This window comes from Bombina bombina, chromosome 4, assembly GCF_027579735.1.
Source record: "Bombina bombina isolate aBomBom1 chromosome 4, aBomBom1.pri, whole genome shotgun sequence".
In the NCBI taxonomy this organism is placed as follows: domain Eukaryota; kingdom Metazoa; phylum Chordata; class Amphibia; order Anura; family Bombinatoridae; genus Bombina; species Bombina bombina.
In genome coordinates this window covers 70,534,912-70,557,481 of record NC_069502.1, presented here as the reverse complement: position 1 = coordinate 70,557,481, position 22,570 = coordinate 70,534,912, and the positions used below count along the sequence as shown (strand labels likewise).

Sequence of the window (22,570 nt, the reverse complement as noted above, 5' to 3'; positions counted from 1 at the left end):
ATATTGGGGAATACGTAAGATCACCCTGTAGAGGAGGTAATTTCGATCAACTCCTATTAAAGAAAGAGGCAGAATTAATTTATGAAATGAAGACCCTATACCCACAAGGTCTCAACTCTGAATTGGACCTGAATATTTTTTATTTTACACTAATAGAAGTCGATCATTAAATCCCTGTCTATAAATAGTAAATAAGCATTAATATACATATAAGGTATATATGAGAAATACATAAATGTATGTGTGTGATTGTGGACAATATTGTTGATATCGATTTAACTCCAATCATGGTTAATCATTTTTTACAAGTTTCCCCACAATTGGATATATATTGTAGAATAGAATATACTTTAATAAAATATAGAATGTTTCTTTAATAACAACTAAAAATTTCCTTGGTCATATATTTTCTATATTTTCCACCTTTACTAACATCCACCTTAAGAATAAACATCGGATATAAAGCCAAATTGGATAACCAATCACCTATAAGGCATATGTTTATAAGGACACAAGCTTCTAACCATCTTGATAATGTCGTGAAAAATGGCGAAACGCATTGATGGTGCTATTCATGTTTGCTGACATCTAATTTGTTTACTCCACTCAAAGGATTGAGACGGATTAAAAAGGGACTCTCTTTTTCTTAAAAAATAATCTACAAACTCTGCGCAGAGTAATCTTCACGGAACTACTTTTCAAAGTAGCACACACAGCCAATTACGTCACCAACCCGGAAGTCCCAACGGAGCGGAGCTATAGAGACACCTGTACCCGGGTGAGAGAAAGGCTAGTTTCTATGACTGGAGTAAGGTAGGCACTAAGAGGTGTATTAGCCCACTCCAGTGTGGTACTTTGTTGGAACAGTTATCCAAGACAAGTCCATGTCTGAACATCAATCCAAGTGTATAAGAAATTCTGAAGAGATTGGGTTATTAGACACAAGTTTCATAAGAAACCGGCAATAATTCAGGAAAGATTGTATATGCCAACCTTTGGAATAAAACTTCCACAACATTTATAAACAGCCAAGAGGTTTACACAATAAGAACGGTATACAAACCCTACAATAAAAAGACGGTCTTCCAAAGTGTTAAATTTCAGCAACAATGATGTGCAATTTGTGAGACATAGGGTGGTAACTCATACTAACTTTCATATTGAGGACATCAGTATATATTTTTTTAAGGTGGATACTTTCCACTAAGAATTTTTTACTAACAGTTTTTTTTTAAAAAAAATTAGAGTGTTCATCTATATGACCGGTCATATTTTATAATTTACAATATATTTGTGCACATAGATATATGAAAATTTTGGTACAAACAGCTAGTTGATATATTATACTCACCTGTAGAATTTTCTATATCGCACTATTAGTGTCTGTTTTGAATGTAGAAGTGTATATGTTTCAGAAAAAAGCAATTTCATAAATAAGTCATTCAAAGAAAACGAAACATTTTCTGTTGACCACATGACAACTTTGTATAACAATAAATATGGACAATTTTATATCATTCCATTTTATTATTGATTCAAAGATATTGCATCTACCACATTACAACAATATAGTTCTTTTTTGTAACTTAATTGTAATTTTATTTAACTATATAAACATTAACCCCTTAGTCCTTTGCAGCTATTTTTTATACAGATATATATATACATAGTTAGAGGTGTATGTATCTCTATGTTGAAGTCTTTTGCAGCTTTTTCTTTTTTCAAAAACCGGAGACCTCATATCTTTGAGCCTTTATAACAATGCAATATATTTTTAAATAATTTTTAGCCGACAGCGAGCTCTGGTCGTGCTAACCCGATGTGCGTTAAATTCGATTGCGCTCAAGCAAATAAGTTTACTTTCAACTCATAATATGCAATGCACTCAAAAGTGAAATACACCTTATCGCTCGCTTGTTAGCGCACCACTCATAATGCAACCCTTAATGTGTTCCTAACAAGGAAAATATGTTCCTATTGTAATATTAAACTACCTCCTGTACATTTTGGTTTATTTAACTACATTGTAAAATTAAAAAAACTAAAATAAATGTATTAACATAACAGCTTCCATTTTGTAACCGTATTACGAACACTGTCAGCATTTGAGTACTGGAATTAGTATATAATAACCACCTGAGTACAGGCTGCACATGAACATGTTGTGAGAGTCTGGTGTATCTGAGTATCCCCAGAATTTAATAACATCATATTTCTACCTTGCAGCACATTTCTACCAAGACTGGTACCTGGTATCAATCGTTTCTTCTTCTGGCTCATGTTTTCGGGAAGAAGTGAACATTCCAACATCAGTTATAAAGTATTCAATTTTGACTGTCTTTTTAAGCAGCACGTGCAGGACTGGGCAATTCCCATGTAAGTCATGTTATTGATATACAAGAGCAATATAGGAGTTGTATGTTTTTGTATATTGGGTGATGGTAATATTTCATGAGACAAATATATACATTTTATGCATGATCTGTTTTTTAATATTTAAAGGGTTATTATAGTAAAACAAAATTACATACAAGTATACGCTGTTTTATTGTGTTTCGCAGTTATTTGCTTTTTTTTACAAATTGAAGGTTTGTGGCAACCCTGTGTTGAGCGCCATATTTTTAACATATATACACATATAAGCACATAAATACTCATGAATACACATATTTACACATACATACACATATAAGCACATGAATACACATGAATACACATATTTACACATACATACACATATAAGCACATGAATACACATATTTACACATACATACACATATAAGCACATGAATACACATATTTACACATACATACACATATAAGCACATGAATACACATATTTACACATACATACACATATAAGCACATGAATACACATATTTACACATACATACACATATAAGCACATGAATACACATATTTACACATACATAGACATATAAGCACATGAATACACATGAATACACATATTTACACATACATACACATATAAGCACACGAAAACACATATTTACACATACATACACATATAAGCATATGAATACACATGAATACACATATTTACACATACATACACATATAAGCACATGAATACACATATTTACACATACATACACATATAAGCACATGAATACACATGAATACACATATTTACACATACATACACATATAAGCACATGAACACACATATTTACACATACATACACATATAAGCACATGAATACACATATTTACACATACATACACATATAAGCACATGAATACACATATTTACACATACATACACATATAAGCACATGAATACACATGAATACACATATTTACACCTACATACACATATAAGCACATGAATACACATATTTACACATAAATACACATATAAGCACATGAATACACATGAATACACATATTTACACATAAATACACATATAAGCACATGAATACACATGAATACACATATTTACACATACATACACATATAAGCACATGAATACACATGAATATACATATTTACACACACATACACATATAAGCACATGAATACACATGAATACACATATTTACACATACATACACATATAAGCACATGAATACACATGAATATACATATTTACACATACATACACATATAAGCACATGAATACACATGAATACACATATTTACACATACATACACATATAAGCACATGAATACACATGAAAACACATATTTACACATACATACACATATAAGCACATGAATACACATGAATACACATATTTACACATACATACACATATAAACGATAGAAACAAAGGAAGGGCGCCTCCTAGTGTAGCCAATAGATTGTATAATATTATATTATTTGTAGAAATATACTCACAATGTGAGGAGGTAAAGATAATGCCTAGGAAAACGGTCTGAGAACTTGAATCTTGAAACAAAGATGGGCTGCTCCTTCCAGAATCGATTGCAGGATTCAAATATCTGAAATGAGGAGAAAACAAGAAGGGCAACTCCTAGTGCAGATCAGTAGGCTATTTTTAAACCCATATGGGGAGCCCAGGGCATAAGGGTACTCACAATAGGTTAAGCACCCAATGGTGCAAATGAAACACACTGGACAATTGTAGTGGTCCAGTTCACATAACCATTCGATTCCCAGGTGTATATGTTCCAAGTGGTCTTTAGTATGGCAAAAAGAGACTCAAAAAGTGCTTGATTCAATAAAAGTTCATTTAAAGATCAAAAAGTACAAATAATAAAATACAATGATAAAAACACAGTATTAATTGCTACGCGTTTCTCGGCATCCACAGCGCCGTTTCCTCATGCCTGAGGAATATGCTATTGCACACTTAACTATGCATCATAAAGTTATGAGTATCTCCTGCAAGAAGACCCGAGGTAGCCCTGCACATTGTATAGTTAATGCTGTGTACAATTCACCTAGATTAGTAGAACTGTATGCAGAATTTTCATATAACTGCATGTAATAAACATTAATATAAAGAAGAATATGCACAGATACTGATATAAAAATCCAGTATAAAACATTTTAAAAACTTACTTAGTAGCTCCCAGTTTAGCATTGTTGATGAGGTTAGGCTGGGTCACCCACTGAAATGGGCTGAGAAAGCAGGAAGAGCAGACTCCCCCCCTCCCTTCCCTGAATATGAAAAGACCCATTATACAAACAGGAGCAGGCAGGAGTCTGTAGACATCAGTATACATCTAAATCTTTGGGGCTTGGTTAGGAGTCTGAAAATCGGCACAATGCTATTTAAAAATAAGCAAAACTACATTTTTACAAAAACACTCCCAGGTGGGCTATATAAATGTATCTTCTACAAAACATTTATGCAAAGAAAAATCTAGTGTACAAGGTCCCTTTAACTATGCATTGTGCATTCTCATTGTGTTTGACCCTTGAAAATGAAGAGTTAATGAAGGATTCATCTCTTTGTAAATAGAGCCCTCAGTATTTTTGCAAATCTTTCTGTATATATATTGCCTTCTTACATATGCAGTTATGAAACCCTGACACCTACGTTCCGGTAGCACTGGAAGCGTGCATGAGTGTCAGATGGGCGTGAGAAAAGTTTGCACATTACCAGTGATATCTTTTCTCCGAAGCATTTTTTTGCAGTGAATTAAAATGATTTCTTTTAAGTTGATAACTACATTAGTTCTCTAATATTATGAAGTTATACAAGTATCGAACTCACTGCAATCATAACAAATCTATCATTCTCTTCTCAGAGAAAAAACTAAGGATGCGTTACAACAACTTAAGGGCTGGCTGGAGAAAAACCCCAATGTAGTGGCTCATTTCCCTGTTGAAGTTCGCTTTGCTCGTGGAGATGATATCTTACTGAGCCCATGTTACAGCCGTGATAGTTGCTACATGAACATCATTATGTACAGGTGAGAAAATGATCACACAAAAAGACTAATTGTATAGCTCTGGGGTGCCTTAATATCAGTGTATAATATAGATACACATTTATAGATTTATTCTTAACCCCATTAGCTGCTGAGTCATTTCACAACTCTGTACTGAGCTGTTTTGGAACCTTTAGATGAGGATCACGTTTAAAGAAACAATAAGGTCAAAATGTAAACGTTGAGGATTAAGACAGTTTATGCAAATTTTACACAATTTTCCAATTTACTTTTATTATAGTATTTTAAATACAATGCTAAAAAAACATGCATTAGCCTGAGCTCACCTAAGATTAATCTTTACCAAAGGATACCAAGAGAACTAAGTAAATCAGAATTTTGTTCCATGTTCTGGGAGCTAGTTAACGCACTGGGTGAGCCAATGAAATGAAGCAAGTGCTGCCACTGATCATCATCTCCTGAGCCTACCTAGGTATCTTCTTCAACAAAGGATACCAAGAAAACAAAACAAATTAGAAATTGGAAAGTTGTTTAAAATCACAAGATCTATCTGAACCATGAAATAAATCATTTGGGTTTCATGTCCTTTTAAAATGCATATTTTTTATTAAAATGTTATGTTATGGGAGTTGTTGTTTTTTTTCTTCCCCAAACTCTATAGGCAAAACTTTTGTGGATCTATAATTGCATTAGGCAACCTTTCTAAAATAAGCAGAACTTAATAATAATTCAGTGTTTTTCTATAGCATTTAGCAATTGAAAAAAAAAGGATTTTATCACAACGCGTTTCATGCATACAATGAGTAGCTGTCAAAGAGTTCATTCAGCATTTATGCTGCATCCTGAAGCTAGGGGGTCTATACTAATTCATAGAAGCTCTTTTCAGAACCTCAAACTTTTGATGTTACCATAGGGGCTCACCCTTTGCACCTATACATTTGTCAATTTAATTTCCAGCTAGGGAAACACAGTCACCTCAGTAATCACCTTTAGTGCCATCAATAGTACCAACATTTTAAATAAGGGTTTCATATAAATAAGGGATTTTAGTGTCTTTATTTACCTTAGAACTGCACATAGGGGACTCTCATGAGCCTCTACTAAAATAAATGTGCATTTTATTTACTCCAGGTGATCACTAGTACTACAATGGTCACCTAGCTGTTCAAAACTACATAGCGGCTTAGGACCATCTTGGTTTTACAACAAGAGATCAAGTGATCAGTGTCTAGAGACCCCAAGTCAGAAGAAAGTGTGTTTTTATTGTATTTTGTTAAAGTACTCAAAGGATTTACCTCAAAGCAATTGCCTTTCAAACAGTGGGTCATGGGTTTATATGGACCTTAAAGGGATACTCAAACCCAATTTTTTTCTTTCATGATTCAGAAAGAGAAGGCAAGTTTAAGCAACTTTCTAATTTACGCCTTTAATCACATTTTCTTCATTCTCTTGGCATCTTTATTTGAAAAAGCACGAATGTAAGCTTACGAGCTAGACCAGCTTTGGTTCAGCCTCTGGGTAGCACTTGCTGAATCAGCAAGGGCTTTACAGGGTCCTGAACCATAAATGGGCCGGCTCATAATTTTACATCCCTTTAAGGGAGCTGAGATTGAGTTTTTTTTTTTTAATATGGCCCTTAAAAATATTTGGGCACAGAAAGCTAGATATTATAAAAATGGTATATGTCATAAGTTATGAATAGTCAGATAACAATTAATTGGTATTAAAATGCACAGATATTATTAAAACTCAAAAGAATATAGAGTAAATATAGTCTCTTTATTCTTAGATCAATACTGTGCATCCTTAATATATAGTCTCAAAATGGTATCATTAAATATGTCACTATTATCCTTCCTTCCTTTGTGTAAAAAATATTTTGGGTATAAGACACTCTATCAAACCTGAGGCAAGGACTACTGTAGGCGGATAATAAATAATAAAAAAAGAGAACAATAATAAAACTAAAAATGAAAATAAAAATAAAATTAAAAATAAACACAAATATGAAAATGGAGATGGGTGATGGGTAAAACTAAACCAAACAAATATATATATATATATATACTAAATAAGTTGGATAATTTTAATATGGATTATTCCACAAAGTATGTCATATCCCACTCCAAATTCATACCAGATGGTGATTTTGTTCTCAATTTATAAATCCAAAATAGTTCCTTCTTATCAAGAATTTTAACTAAATTTCCACCTCTTTTTTCTTCCGTTTGCCTTTATCTGATTTTGGAAAACAGACAAATAACAACACTTTGTATGGTCCTGATACATCAATATTTTATAGTTTATAAATAAACTTGTCTCTCCAGTGTTTTGCTTCTTTGGGAATATAAGAATTGCATGAGTTATATTCACTTATTCATCAATAAACCAACTCTAAACAGTTACCAGCCTTTGACAAATTTGTATATATATACTTTAGGGCCTAAAGGCTTTGTGAGTAAGCAACAAGTCACTCATTTTCCATTTTTTTTTTCCAATGGATACAATCACCACTGAGGGTGAAAATGGCAATTTGGCCATATATTTTGATATAGAAAACAGAAAGCAATATTTTGAAAAAAAAAAATTCTACCACCAATGTTTGTGCCAATGAGGGCGATCTAAAACATCAATTCAATACCCTTGAAAAATTGTTGTTATCGGATCTGCGTTTTATTTGGGATATAGTTACATTCTCACATTATATTGATGCTAAAAGAGTCCCCAGAGGTTTGAGACTGAAGAAATACCTAACTATGATTTGGAGGACATGGAGCTTCTGGATGAATGGAATGCAGCGATAAATGAATGCTCTATCACCCTTTTGGGGATCCTAACAAAAAGCAAAGAATGCAAACGCATCAATTTAAAAGAAAAAAATCACAGCAATAAAAACAGATCTGAAAACACATAAAGTCGATGAACGATATGCTGAACTTAAGACACATATGAAAGAAAAGATCAAGAAGGCTGATGAAAAAATAGCTAAAAGAAAGAGAAAGAAATGTCTACATGCTCGTGAGGATTACGACAACAGAGTATTTGATTGATCCAGATTTCGTAGACATCAGAGAAAACCACAAAAGAACCGTACCAATGAAACAGATGAAAACAAATTTCCAAAACCTATTTTTAAGAAATCTAAGGTAGTAAAAGAGAAAGAAAAAGATTGCACGGTGGTGTTCTCATCTACTGAATCAGAATCTACAGACCATGACTCTGATTCGTTGGGATCTAGTGATGAACCATCAGCTCCAGTGTCTCCCCCTACCCCTTCTGTCTCCTTATCTTCACAGGTTCCATCCAAGAAAAATAAAGAGGAAGTACAGGCAGCAGTTTGACCCAAAACTAACAATTAGTCGAGTATCCCTTAAGGAGAAGGACCAGGAGATCGAGGAGGAAAAGTAGAAGGAGGACTTGTGAAGCAACAGAAGACTCACAAGAAGAAGGGACTTTAAACATCAATAATTTGTCTAGTGCCAAATTGACACCATACATGATTAAGTCCTTAAGAAAGGTTTGGGGTTTGCCCCACTTATAAGTTTTCAGCTTTTAGGACTTTGATTAATGTAAATAAGTTTGTCAGAAAAATTACTTTAAAAAGATTTTTTCACTCCACTGAGTACAATGTTAATAATGTTGATTATGATGTTTATGATTCCACAAAACATGAAGTTGATGATGTTACTGATTGGAATAAGGTATTCTGTTTTACAGACCTATGTTTAGTCGAAACCATCAAAAATTTGAATGAATCCCCAGTAAGCACAATAATAGATATTCTTCCTCCAAAAATGATCCAATTTTTATCCTAGACACTTTAGGGGTAGTTTCTTTAAATCCTTCCACAAGCGTGTGGAGGAAGATAGTCTTAAATAGGAAGAGACTACCAGAGCTGTTAACTACAGGGATAATCTCACTGTACCAGAGAGAAAAGCGCTAAGAGATTTGGCTGAGAACGACGGCATTGTCATCAGAAACTCTGATAAGGGTGGCAATGTCATTGTTCTCAACAAGACTGATTACATAGCTGAGGCCAACAGGCAACTGTCAGATATGACTACATACTGAAAACTCCAAAATGATCCCACAGTTTTATTCACAAGTCAGCTCAATAAATTATTAAATGAAGCTGTCACTCTGGGTTTCATGACTTTGGAACAATCCAGGCAACTTTTACCAAATCATGTCACCATTCCTATTTTTCATTACCTTCCCAAGACACACAAAAGCTTGTTATCCCCCCAGTGCGTCCCATTATCTCGGGCATAGACTCACTTTTAGAGTCTATGTCTGAGTGGATAGACAATATTTTACAACCATTAGTAAAGAATGTGTACAGCTATCTTAGGGATTCGAGTCACCTCCTAAATATTTTGAAAGACTTTGACTGGCAAGAGGGTTACAAGTGGATAGTTGTTGATGCCATCTTGCTTTATTCCTCTATACCTCATGTGCATGGATGTTGGGCTCTGGAACTTTTTTTGACCAAATAAACCACTTACAGGGAAGAGCTAAAACAATATATTGTGCATGTTGTGGAGTTCCTACTCACCCATAATTATTTTATGTTTGACTCTGAATTTTATTTACAGAGTCAAGGTACAGCGATGGGGCAAAATTTGCCCCATCTTACGCTAATTTGTTTGTGGGTGAGCGGGAGCTCCAAAGCATATTTGACATCAATGAGAATTTCAGGTCCGACATCCTGTTGTACATGAGGTATATTGACGATCTTATCTTTATAGTCAAAGACACTTTTCAATTTGAGCATTTTTTAACCTACATCAATAGTAATACTATTAACCTCAGATTCACTGGGGAAGTTTTCAATGATGGGGTAAATTACCTAGATTTACATCTACGCGGAGATCCAATTACTCATAAGATCATTACAAGCACATTTCGAAAGGATACAGCATGCAACACCATACATCATGCCACTTCATGTCACCCAGGACATTTGGTCAAATCAATTCCAAGAAGCCAATTCATCAGGTTAAGGCATAATGCCAGTACACTAGAACAGTATGCACAGGGAGGACAAGAACTAATAAGTCGGCTTACAGCAAGAGGGTACAATTAGAGGGCATTGCAAGGAACCTTTGAAGAAATAAAAACCTGGAAATCCAAAGATAGGATAAGTGGTGGCTTAGGGAAAGTGTAGCTTGAACAGTATAGTCTTCTCAACTGAGTTTTCCCAACAGTACAATACAATTTGTAATTTCATTAAGAAATACTTAAATGTACTAAAGGGCGATGATATCTTACAAACCCATATAAAAAACTGAAAATTTGTAGCCAGAAATCCACCCACACTGGCTTCTAGACTTTCTTCTAGCATGGTGACCTCTAAAACCATGGGTACTACTACATGGCTCAGGGGTAAAGATAATTTCAGGTTTCACTTGCCTAACCTGTGACAACATGGACTTTACTAATAAGTTCAATAGTAATGTCACAGGGGAAATTTTTTATATTAAGTTTTATGCGACCTGCCTTACTGACCATGTGGTGTACCTATTGGATTGTCAGCTCTGTGGTGTGGAGAACAGTATGTAGGTCAGTCAACCAGGACTCTCAGATCATGAGCTAGGGAACATCTGAGGGATGTCAAAAATTACAATAAAGACTCCCCTTTTTCTTTTTCATTTAACAAATGTCCCCAGTTTCAAAATAAAAATCATTGATCTAGCCAGGACCCCCATAAAATTTGGGGATTTAGTTAAAATTCTTGATAAGAAGGAACTATTTTGGATTTATAAATTGAGAACAAAATCACCATCTGGTGTGAATTTGGAGTGGGATATGAGGTACTTTGTGGAATAATCCATATTAAAATTATCCAATTTATTTAGTATATACAGTATATATAGATATATATTTGTTTGGTTTAGTTCTACCCATCACCCATTCCATTTTCATATTTGTGTTTATTTTTAATTGTATTATTATTTTAATTTTCATTTTTATTATTGTTCTCTTTTTTATTATTTATTATTATCCTACAGTAGTCCTTGCCTCAGGCTTTAAGAGTGTCGTATACCCAAAATATTTTTTACACAAAGGAAGGATAATAGTGACATATTTAATGATACCATTTTTAGACTATATATTAAGGATGCACAGTATTGATCTAAGAATATAGACAATATATTTACTCTATATTCTTTTGAGTTTTAATAACATCTGTTCATTTTAATACCGATTAATTGTTATCTGATTATTCATAACTTATGACATATACTTGGCATTTTTATAATATCTAGCTTTCTAAATATTTTTAAGGGCCATATTATGTTTCCTTTTGCCGTCTTCGCAAGTAATGTTTTTCTGATTTTAAACACCGTTACATTCAGTATAGAGGCAGGCTTAACTTGGTAATTGTATATATCAGCTTGACAGCTGTCATTACATCACTCTTTGTTAGTGTCTCATTGGTTATGATGCCTTTAAATGTAACAGCGGTTTTACTTGTTGCATCTATGAGTAAGTGTCTATATGGCGTGAAACGCGTAAGATAACTGAGCCCTTTTTTGTGTGATTTGTATCCTGTCTCTCTTTTAGTGGATTAAAGCATTTTCGGATTCTTGCTTTGTAGCCTCCACTTTTTTTCTCCTTGCTTGCTTCTTGCGGTAGTCCGCCGCTTACACTTTTTAGTGTTGGCTCCACACGCTCTAGTCAATGGCTGGTTTCTGCATCGGTGTTCCCTATACACACACCCACAGAGGTTCATTTGCAGTGGTACTCCTCCTCTCTTAGTCGCATTTTCATGTACACTTTTTTCGAGGAGAATATGTCAAGGGCTTTGCGTCACATATTAAGTTATTTTTTCTTCTATTTGTCTTCTCGATTGACTTCTATGGGGAATACGTGAACCCACATGCAATTTGGCTGTTTGGATTACGCTGCTTAATGCGCGCGCAAAATAAGTTATTTTTCAACTTGTAATAGCTGTAAAAACCCCAAATTCAAAAAAGGCATACACAACTTACACAACTGATTTACCACGCAACTTTTTATCATGCCTACAGATAGTATTGGAACGCACATAGGTTCAATACATGATACTTGTGCAAAACTTACATAGTAATGAAGCAGTTGAATAAATGCACTGATATTGATGCTGCTTGTCCAATTCATGCAAATTATGCAAATGCTTTCAATGTTTAGATTGTATTCATTTGTGATTTATTGATCAGCATGAGTAATATAAAATATGTCTTTCTTTAGGCCTTATGGGAAAGATGTGCCACATCAAGAATACTGGTTAGAATATGAGACCATCATGAAAAGAGTTGGAGGAAGACCCCATTGGGCCAAGGTGCGACATATGCAAAGATTCCATTGTGTATACTATCTGGTGGTAGTAATTAAGAGCATTATCATAAAGCATTCAGTCCCTTGTTTACATTCATATGTGAAGTTCAGTTATTTTCATGTTACCTGTAATAGTTTCATTTTAACAGCACCCTCTAAGCTATAACTACATTAAAAAAAAAAAGACAGAAGTTTACAAAATATAAATGTCTCCTCTAGAGCAGGAGTTTTCTGACTAAATTTACAAGACAGCCACCCCCCCTCTCCCCCATAATCCATACAACTTTATTTTTTACTTTTTTATAGAAATTTTTAGTATTTAGTTTTAATTGAGGAAATTTACATTGGATCCAGAGTTTACACACAGATCTTAAGAGCTAATTCTCCTATAACAAAAGAGTGCTTTATTCACGTTTTAAGTTGCACTTTGTTAGTCCTGTGTTAAACGCAAGTTACTGATCAAGACAATAAACACTACGCAGTCACTGAGCGAATTTTACCTCATTTTTTTTCTTCCACCTACATCCTGCTCTTTGCCTTATTCCACCACAAAACGGCAAGTGTCATTATCGTCTCTTAAAAACTGTTCTATGTTTTGCTTGTGGTTTCCAAGGGATAGTACGAAGCGTCAATGCACCTTATATTCTCTCCCCCCCCCCCCCCCCCCCGGAGAGACCCGCCTCATATTTTAAAAACCACTGCTCTAGAGTAAGATGTTAATTAATGAGTTGCTGAGTTGTGAAATAAGAACTATTTTTTCAACCCACTTATGTCTGAGGGACAATGAGTTACAGCCCCCTCTAGAAACCGAGATGTTAACCCCATTCACTACCGGAAGAACTAGCCCAAAAAAACGGAGAATGTTTAGAATTTTGCCATCGCTCCATTTAAACAGAAATAGCGCCTTGTTTTTTTATTTACCTGTCAAAACTATATTTTTTTAAGTAGACAACCCAAGGTATTCATATATGCCCATTTTGGTATATTTCATGCCACCATTCCCCCGCCAGATTCGATCATATAAAAAAATTGTTAACTTTTTCACAAACGTTGTGTATCTCACTAAAATTATTTACATACTGCAAGTGCAATCATGGCACAAATGGTTGTAAAAGCTTCTCTAGGATCCCACAAAAAAACACAAGATGGGTTCAAACTTCTTTACACCAATATTATACCTGCACACATCAAAAGAAAGAAATGCACTCTGAAAGCAATTCTACACAAGAAATACAAAGAAAGATGGATGTGGCGCTAGTGGACAAGCAACGGTATCTAAATAAATAAAGGAAATTACTAAATAAATTAGACTAAATAAAAAATGCTAGTTTCAATACACATAATTAATAAGATTTAATACACATAAATACTAAGATTAAATACACCAAACCAATTCACATATAAAATAATAAACACAATATATATAAATCCTATACCACCGATGGTTTAAAAGGATACTAATTATAAAATGGGGATGTTAAAATCCGCTAAATGCAAGAGTCGTCCAAATCAATTTAAAAACTGTGCCAAATCTGATCAAATTAAACTGTGCAAATTCTGATCAGGCATCCAATTTTTGAGGCAATACAGGAATCAAAAAGCAGTTTGAGAAGTCTCAATCTCCAATGGTTCTCTAGGATCCCCTTTGTTCAGAAATAGCAGACGTGCATGACTTTGCCATTAATTTTTGATAATTAGAAGGCCACTAATTGCAGCTGCGCACCACCCTTCTATTATTCCCGACTCTGAAGGGGTAAATTTAATTTTAGCTTTAATGTATAGATTACCCTCCCACCTGACACTTCCCACCCCCTAATCTCTACCTGATCCCTCCCAAACAGCTCCCCCCACCACCCCCCATTGTTCACCCTTGTTAGGTATAGTTACCAATAAATAAGAATAAAGCAAATGATTAAAGAGACATGGACCCTTAAATTAAATATCAGTGCTGTTGCCATGTTAAGTAAATATGGGCACTATATGACAGCAGGTTTGCAAGGATGTTATCCATTTGTAAGAGCACTCGATAGCAGCACAGCACTATTTACTGACATGAAGTGCTCCATGCAAGTGTGTACTACAAGAAGATGAGTGAAAGGTCAATTACTTAGCCTTGTGTTCATTAAAGAGACATAAAACCTACATTTTTCTTTCATGATTCAGATAGAACAAACAATTTTTAGCAAGATTCCTGTTAACTTCCATTATTAAATGTGCTTCATTCTCTTGGTATCCTTTGTTGAAGGAGCAGCAATGCACTACTGGGAGCTATCTGAACAAACTAGGTGAGCCAATGAGAAGTGGCATACGGTGTGCAGCTAGCTCCAAGTAGTGCATTGCTGCTACTAAGCCTACCTAGGTATTTTTTTCAACAAAGGATATCAAAGGAACAAAGCAAATTTGATCAAATAAGTACATTTGAACGTTGTAAAATTGCGTGCTCTATCTCAGTGTTTCTCAACTCCAGTCCTCAAGACCCTTAGCAGGTTTTCATTATATCTTAACTAGATCACAGGTGAATTATTCAACTGAAGGGTGAACGCATGTTAGTAACCATGGTTACCAATCAGCTGATTATTTCACCTGTGCTCTAGTTAAGATATAATGAATATCTGGCCTGAGTAAGGGTCCTGAGGACTACTCTATCTGATTCAAGAAAGTTTAATTTTGATTTTATTGCCCCTTTTTATATCTTGATCATGAAGATGCGGTTGCTGATAGAAATCCTGTTTAAGAAGATGAAATTACTGTACAATAATCCGTGTATGAAATATAAAGGAAGTCTATAAAAAACACATTGCTAAATGCCAGTTCTGTATGTTGTGGTCAAGAGTTTGCTTTTCTTGAATGTCCTACAAATCTCTTTAGCTATACAGGATGTCACATAAGCGTCTATTAATGACATAGGTACCTTTCTATCCCACCCACTACCGACAAGTTAAAAAGGTCAGTTCTGCACGTTATAATAAGTACCTTTGGCTACTAAATACAATATTTTTTTGTTAATATTTAGTAGAAAACTCAGGGTTAACTGGTTTGTGATCGCCGGTGTTTGTGATCGCTGGAAAAAAAGAGCCATTTAACACAACTGTCAAGATTGGAATCAACCCCTTTAAGTTTTATATTCAGTACCTTAAAGGGACATGAAAGTTAAAATACATTTTTCATGATTCAGATAGAGCATGCAGAGGATTTACTTCTATTATCTAATTTGCTTTGTTCTCCGAGTATCCTGTGATAAAAAAGCATACCTAGGTAGGCTCATGAGCAGCAACACACTACTGGGAGCTATCTGCTGATGCTTGGTGGTTGCACATATATGTTTCTTGTCATTGGCTCACCTAATGTTTTTAGCTATCTCCCAGCAGTGCAATGTTGCTCCTTCAACAAAGGATACCAAAAGAATTAAGTAAAATTGATAACAGAAGTAAATTGGAAAGTTGTTTGCTCTATCTTAATCCTGATAAGGCCTTTGAAAAAGCGTTAAATCGCGAAACATGTCAGGTAGCTAGCTAGAGGAGTTTGGGACCCTCGTTTTTTGTGGAGATAATTTCGATAGCACTTGTATTGAACTATGTTGTGGGTTTATATGCACTTTAACTATTAAGTGGGTTTACGATTTGTCTCTACTTACAATAACGCAATTTTGCCGAGCAATATCATACCAAATAGACTTATCGACCCTGAAAATACTGCTGTTTGTTACCATTGGCGATCCATATAAAGGGTCTGTTATAGACTATTTACAAGTACGCTGCTGGAAAACAAACAGCACATTAATATTTATAATACTGCTAAGTCATCAGAGATATTGGAGTCTCAATCTCCTCGTTTATCAATCCATCTGATATTTATGTTGCAGTCACAAATGTATATATACATAGCTTATAATCATTTAATCGATTCCCCAGCATATATAATGATTAGATACATAATTGTTACCATTATTTAAACTGCTCACCTAATAGTAGCAAATATTCCACTGCTACTCTTGTGAATATAATGCTATGAAAATCATAACCTAGTGAAAGCGTGCACATTCAGATCTTACACAACCCATAATTGGGAAGTCGATACCAATAAGAGCTTGTGCATACTTTAAGAGTGAACTTTCCTTTAAAATGTCCTTGCAGTGTTTATCTAACTATTAACCCACGTTTACCCTTATTGTTAGGTTACACTTACTACATATTAAACATTAATGTAGTGGTCACTATATATGCACAAGTGTATTACCAATATTTTGCCCACAAACTGCCAATACAAGTGCAGTACCTGTATACCCTGGTGCTAATCATCTTATCTCTCACACTGATTTTATTTTCTTTCCCAATTTTTATTTAGAACTAATACATTTTTTATTTTATCTTAATGTGTTCCCATATTTAAGGGTTCAATTTTGTCCCAATTGTACTATATCTCCTGTTTCTGAAATAGAAACAATTGGATTCATTTTCATAGTGGTAATGATGGTGATGAGTGCTTTTATGTACGTACTTTTGTAGTTTGCTTTGCCACTATCCCCCTACAGGTTTGCAAGTATGTTATCTATTTGTGAGACCACTAGAAGAATTCACTATTTCCTGCCATCTAGGGCTCCAGACACCTACCTGCACAGTATCTCCTCAACAAAGAATAGCGTGGGAACAAAGTAAATTTGATAATAAAATATAAAAAAAAATTTAAATTGTGGGCGAAATTGCGCTTTCGCAAGCTTGATATTTGCGCTACACTGTGTAATACAAGCGTGTGCAAATGTGCACTGGTATTACAAGTTAAGTGCATTGCGAACGCAACCTCACGTTCGCATTGCATGGAAGCTTGAACGCGATTCCATAGACTCCAATGGGGGCCGTTGGAGCGCTAATTGCTATAGAGAGCTTGCGGTAGCATTACCAGCCACTTGTAATGGCTGATTATTTATTGTGCGCCCGTAAACGCCAATTTTGCCCGTTTAAGGGCACGATAAGTTAGTGCTTCATTTGTAATCTAGCCCTGTATGTCCTGTCTGATTCACAAAAGAAAATGTTTGCGTTTCATATCCCTTTAATAATGAATACATAGCTCAGTAATAGACTCTTCACCCATCTGCCTTCAGCATACACCTACATATGCTCATATTTACTTCAACCTGGCAAGAGCACTGGCATGTGATAAAAAAAAATGTAAATGTGTGTAAATCCCATCTGAATTTCAGCATATGCACACGTCCCCATCACAGAATGATTCATGACAAATAGGAGATATTGCTTTGTATCCGTCAGATGTCATTTGGCTTATTTGATACACATCAGACTGACATAATGTTTGTTTTTCAGGCTCACACGTGTACCCGTAAGGATTTCCAAAAGATGTATCCAGGATTCGCAAAGTTTAACAGCATCAGAGAAAAACTTGACCCGACAGGAATGTTTATGAATGCCTACCTGGAAAAAGTATTTCACTGAAGAAAAGACACCGATATATAATTCAACTTGTTTTATGTTTTAAATAAATAAAAAAGGTAGATCCCACCCCAAGTATAAATGTAAAGAGCAGAGGTTATGGAAATATGTATGCTAGATTGCTATCTACAAATTACTATCTACAGATGCTGGCAGGATATAAAACCTACACATTTTATTTCATGATTCATAAAGAGCATGCAGTTTTAAATAACATTACAATACTTAAATTATCAAAAAAAACAACATTTTCTTATTATCCTTTGTTGAAAAGCAGGGATGTAACTCCAGAAGCGTGCATATCTCTGCAGCATTATATGGCAACAGTTTTGTAAAAATGGTATACACTACAGTAGATGGCAGAACACTTTCCTGTCATGTAGTGCTGTACACATGTGCACGCTACCTATCTAGACATCTCTTCAACAAAGAATAACATGAGATCAGTGTAAATTTGATAATAAAAGTGAACTGGAAACTTTTCTCAAACTGTATGCTCTGAATCATGAAAGAAAATGTTTGGGTTTCATGTCCCTTTAACCCCCATGAGAAACTTACACCCTATAACTGCATATATGCAGGTTTTTATTAACCCAGTTGGTGTCACAGCCAATCAGATGCCATGCTACCCGTCATATCCCTGCACTCCAAGCTCTATAGATGTCAGATCACATTATAGGGCGCGTGGTCTGTTCTTAGAGTCAGTGACAGTCAGTATGATGTCTGATTGGCTTAATGCTGATGTTAGTTTACAGAATCCTGTCTCAGGCTAAGGCAGCTCATAGGTGTCGGTTAAAGAGCACTCACAGGGGTTAAAATATTTAGATAAATGAAATGATATTATTTTAATTACAGACAGGGCATGTTATCAGTGTAATGTTGCAGATACAATGCATTCAAATCTGTAATATAAAGTCTTTTCATTGGTAGTTCCAATAATCACCTACATTAGACTATAAAGATATCTGGCGTTACTACAAGTTGTTAAGTTTACAATTGAAATGTGATCTATTTATTAGTCAGTAAACAGCTCCAGGAATCCAGTAGAATGCAATGAAACGTGATGGTCTAAACATAACTATGACTTGCTATTAACCAATTATTCATCAATTCATCCAAAGCAAAATACTGTATCAAAATAAAGAACAATAAACTGGAATTTTATGGAAAATAGATGTTTGTTTCTTAATATGGAAGTTGAAGGGATGCTCACAGTGTGAGAATTTTTATACAGACATTCACAGTATTATTCTACAGACGTGGGACTAAATGCAATAAGGCATCATTGTTCTGCAATCCAATTCTTTAAGTTCTCATGCAAAAAAAAAAAAAAAAAATTGAAAACTCTGCAGCTTTCTTCAGGAGAATTCATTGGGGACAATTTATCAAATGTTGGGTGGGCATGATTCGCTGTAGCCCGACATACGCTGTCTGCATTTATCATTGCACAAGCATTTCTGGTGTCTGTGAGTACTGGTGAGCACCCAGGTCTGTGAGTCATACAATGTGTACCCAGTTCGGTTTCAGAGTGCAGTCCAATTCTGTGTTATTTTTATATAAAAAATATAAATTATACTAGCATGGCCTAGTACTCACGGTAACCTTTGAACCACCAGGGTGCACATCAAAGAGATCCTGCATAATTCACAGATCCAACATATCGCAAAAAGGAAGGCACTCGCCGGGTTTAATAAGGATAAAGTTTTATTCCTTATGAAGTAACGTTTCGTAAACTCTGAATCGTTACTTCATAAGGAATAAAACTTTATCCTTATTAAACCCGACGAGTGCCTTCCTTTTTGCAATATATATATATATATATATATATATATATATATAAAAACAACCAAGATCCAGCACTCACTTCCAATGTATAGCTGCCGGAGTGCACTTCAAATAGTCACATATAAATAATCCAATCCCAGAAAGCACTTGCCGTTACAAAAAAAGCACTTTAATTCAAGTGGTAAACATTTTTTGGGGTCTCCCCGTCCTCAGACCAAAACAATATACATAAAAAACTTTCCAATTTATACAATCAGACCTTCACCGTGTAGAAACCGTGCTGGGCTCCTAAGCATCCTTCCGTGCGACTGCGCATGCGCCGAGCCCAGTAGGGAGCACCAACAGGACCAAAATAGCTAAAAAAAGCATAGCAGTGAAAAATATAAAATACAACCTAGAGTTATAAATGTATCTACAAACATTTAGCAACAAAACCTGTATTTACTCTTACTGTCCTCAACTTACAGCCAGGCACTGCTACTGCCAAGTATAGAGAGCAATCCTGAGATGTTACGATATACCACTACTCTCACTGTACACTTTACCTACTGTCACTACCTTAAAGTCCTATTAGTCAAATAGCAAAGAACTGTTCTAAACATCATATCCTAACCTATACAGACAGTGGTAACTTATTATTGGAATGGTATAGCCCAAATATACAGAAATGTACCTTACATGGACAGAGAAATGTTACATACATACAGGACCAACCCCCACTGTTAATAATTGCAGATAGACCCCTGACCAGGGTTGAAAACCTCCACTGCTGCTAGGGTAGAAAAGGGGGACATATAAATAGGCTAGCACAATTACCATAGAGATATCATACTGCCAGCCCCCTATTACAAAAAGCATTGGAAATCCAGAAACACATTAAGTCTCTTTGGATGCATCGTATCCAAATCAAATATCCACTGGCACTCTTTTTGTAGTAAGCACCTGGCCCTATCTCCTCCCCTTGCTGGAATAGGTATGTGGTCTATTATTATGTACCTCAAATCAGAGACCCCATGTTTATTGACCAAAAAATGCCTAGCCATCGATTGGTCAGACTCGCCCTTCTAAATGGCCTTGTGAATTGCTTACCAATGGTTAGCCATCCTGGTCCTGAGATCATCTTGGGTCTTTCCAACATAAAAACTACTACATGGGCAATGTAGGAGATAGACAATGTACTTTGTTTTACAGGTGACTCTGTGCTTGATGTAAAATGTCTTATTTGACTAAGGACATGTAAAGAAATTACTTTGGGTTAAACCACCACAGGTTATAAATCCACTGCACTGGAAGCAACCCTTCTTGGTGGTACTCAACCATGTTTTGTTGGTGTAACATTCTTTGTAGTCGGGCCATAGGAGTAAATCCTTCAAAGATCGCCTTCTCTTAAAGCCAACAATGGGTGTTTCCATCTGGACAAACGGCAAAGACTTTTCCATAGTCAGGATATCCCAATGTTCTTTCAGGGATTTTAGAAATTGTATCCTTTCTGGAGTGAAGGTAGTGTTCTTCTCCTTTTCCACCATAATCAATGCTTGTTCCTTTGTCATGTCTAGGGATTCAGCCAAAGCTTGTAGGGTTTGTGCCAAGCCATAACCGCTCCTCTCAAACCTTTGCAGCATTGCCAAAAGTTGATCCTTCTTGTTGGTTTCCTCCATATTGTTATGAACCACTCTTTTAAATTGTGATTTCAGTAATGCCCTTTTCAGACTAGGTGGATGGCAGCTTGTCACCTTTAACAGTGAATTTATGTCATTCTCTTTTTGGAATAGTGTGGTACAAAGGTTGTTCTCCCCCTTATAGATCCTAAGATCCAGGAAGTTGATTCGTTCAGCATGGTATGATATTTTAAACTGTACCTGTGGGTTGACCCCCTTCAGTTCTTCAAAGCAGAGAAGAACTTCCGGTGTAGTGCCACCCCATATGACAAACATATCATAAATATACCTTTTAAAAAATTTCACTCTGGTGTCAGAAAATAGGTTGGTCTCCTCGGTCTCAAAATGTGACATGAAAAGGCTAGCATAAGATGGGGCCATGTTGGACCCCATCGCCATGCCCGATGTTTGTAGAAAAAACTCATTTTCAAATTTGAAGTAATTATACTTCAAACAAAAATCTAACAGTTCCATAATTACTTCAATCGAAGGGCCAGTATGAGGATATTTGAGAAAGTGTTTGATGACCGCTGTCATACCCTGTTCATGAGGAATTATTGTGTACAGACTGGTCACATCCAGTGTGACCAGAATGTCTCCAACTTCAAAATGATGCCATGTCTGTAGCATTTTGATGAGTTCCATTGAGTCAGGGAGTATTGCACACTATTGGTTGGAGTATTGCATCCACATAGGTTGCCAATGGTTTGAGGATGGATCACCTTGCAGACACAATCGGCCTGTCAGGGGGACATGTAGGTTTCTTGTGCATTTTAAGGAATATGTAGATGACTGGTGTTATCAGAAAGTCCACCTGTAGATAGTCTCTTAAGGACTTGGTAACAATATCTTGCTGCATGAGGCAACCAAGGTAGGTATCAATCTTGGTTTTAAAGGATTTAGTAGGATCACCTGGCAGTTGTCTATAAGTGCTAGTATCCGACAGTTGGATCATAATTTCCTTTTTAAAGTCCCCT

At 35.4% G+C, this 22,570-nt stretch overlaps 1 protein-coding gene across 1 annotated transcript in view; it reads left to right on the top strand.

Annotated features, from left to right (window-relative positions):
• LOC128656894 (L-gulonolactone oxidase-like) overlaps positions 1-19,321 on the top strand; it is a 269,317-nt gene extending 249,996 nt beyond the window's left edge. The window contains exons 9-12 of the mRNA XM_053711063.1: positions 2,227-2,376; positions 5,243-5,407; positions 12,620-12,710; positions 18,025-19,321. Of these exons, the coding sequence (XP_053567038.1) occupies positions 2,227-2,376; positions 5,243-5,407; positions 12,620-12,710; positions 18,025-18,153 (535 nt within the window). The 3' untranslated portion in view covers positions 18,154-19,321. The remainder of the gene's footprint in view (positions 1-2,226; positions 2,377-5,242; positions 5,408-12,619; positions 12,711-18,024) is intronic.
• Positions 19,322-22,570: the final 3,249 nt, after the last annotated feature.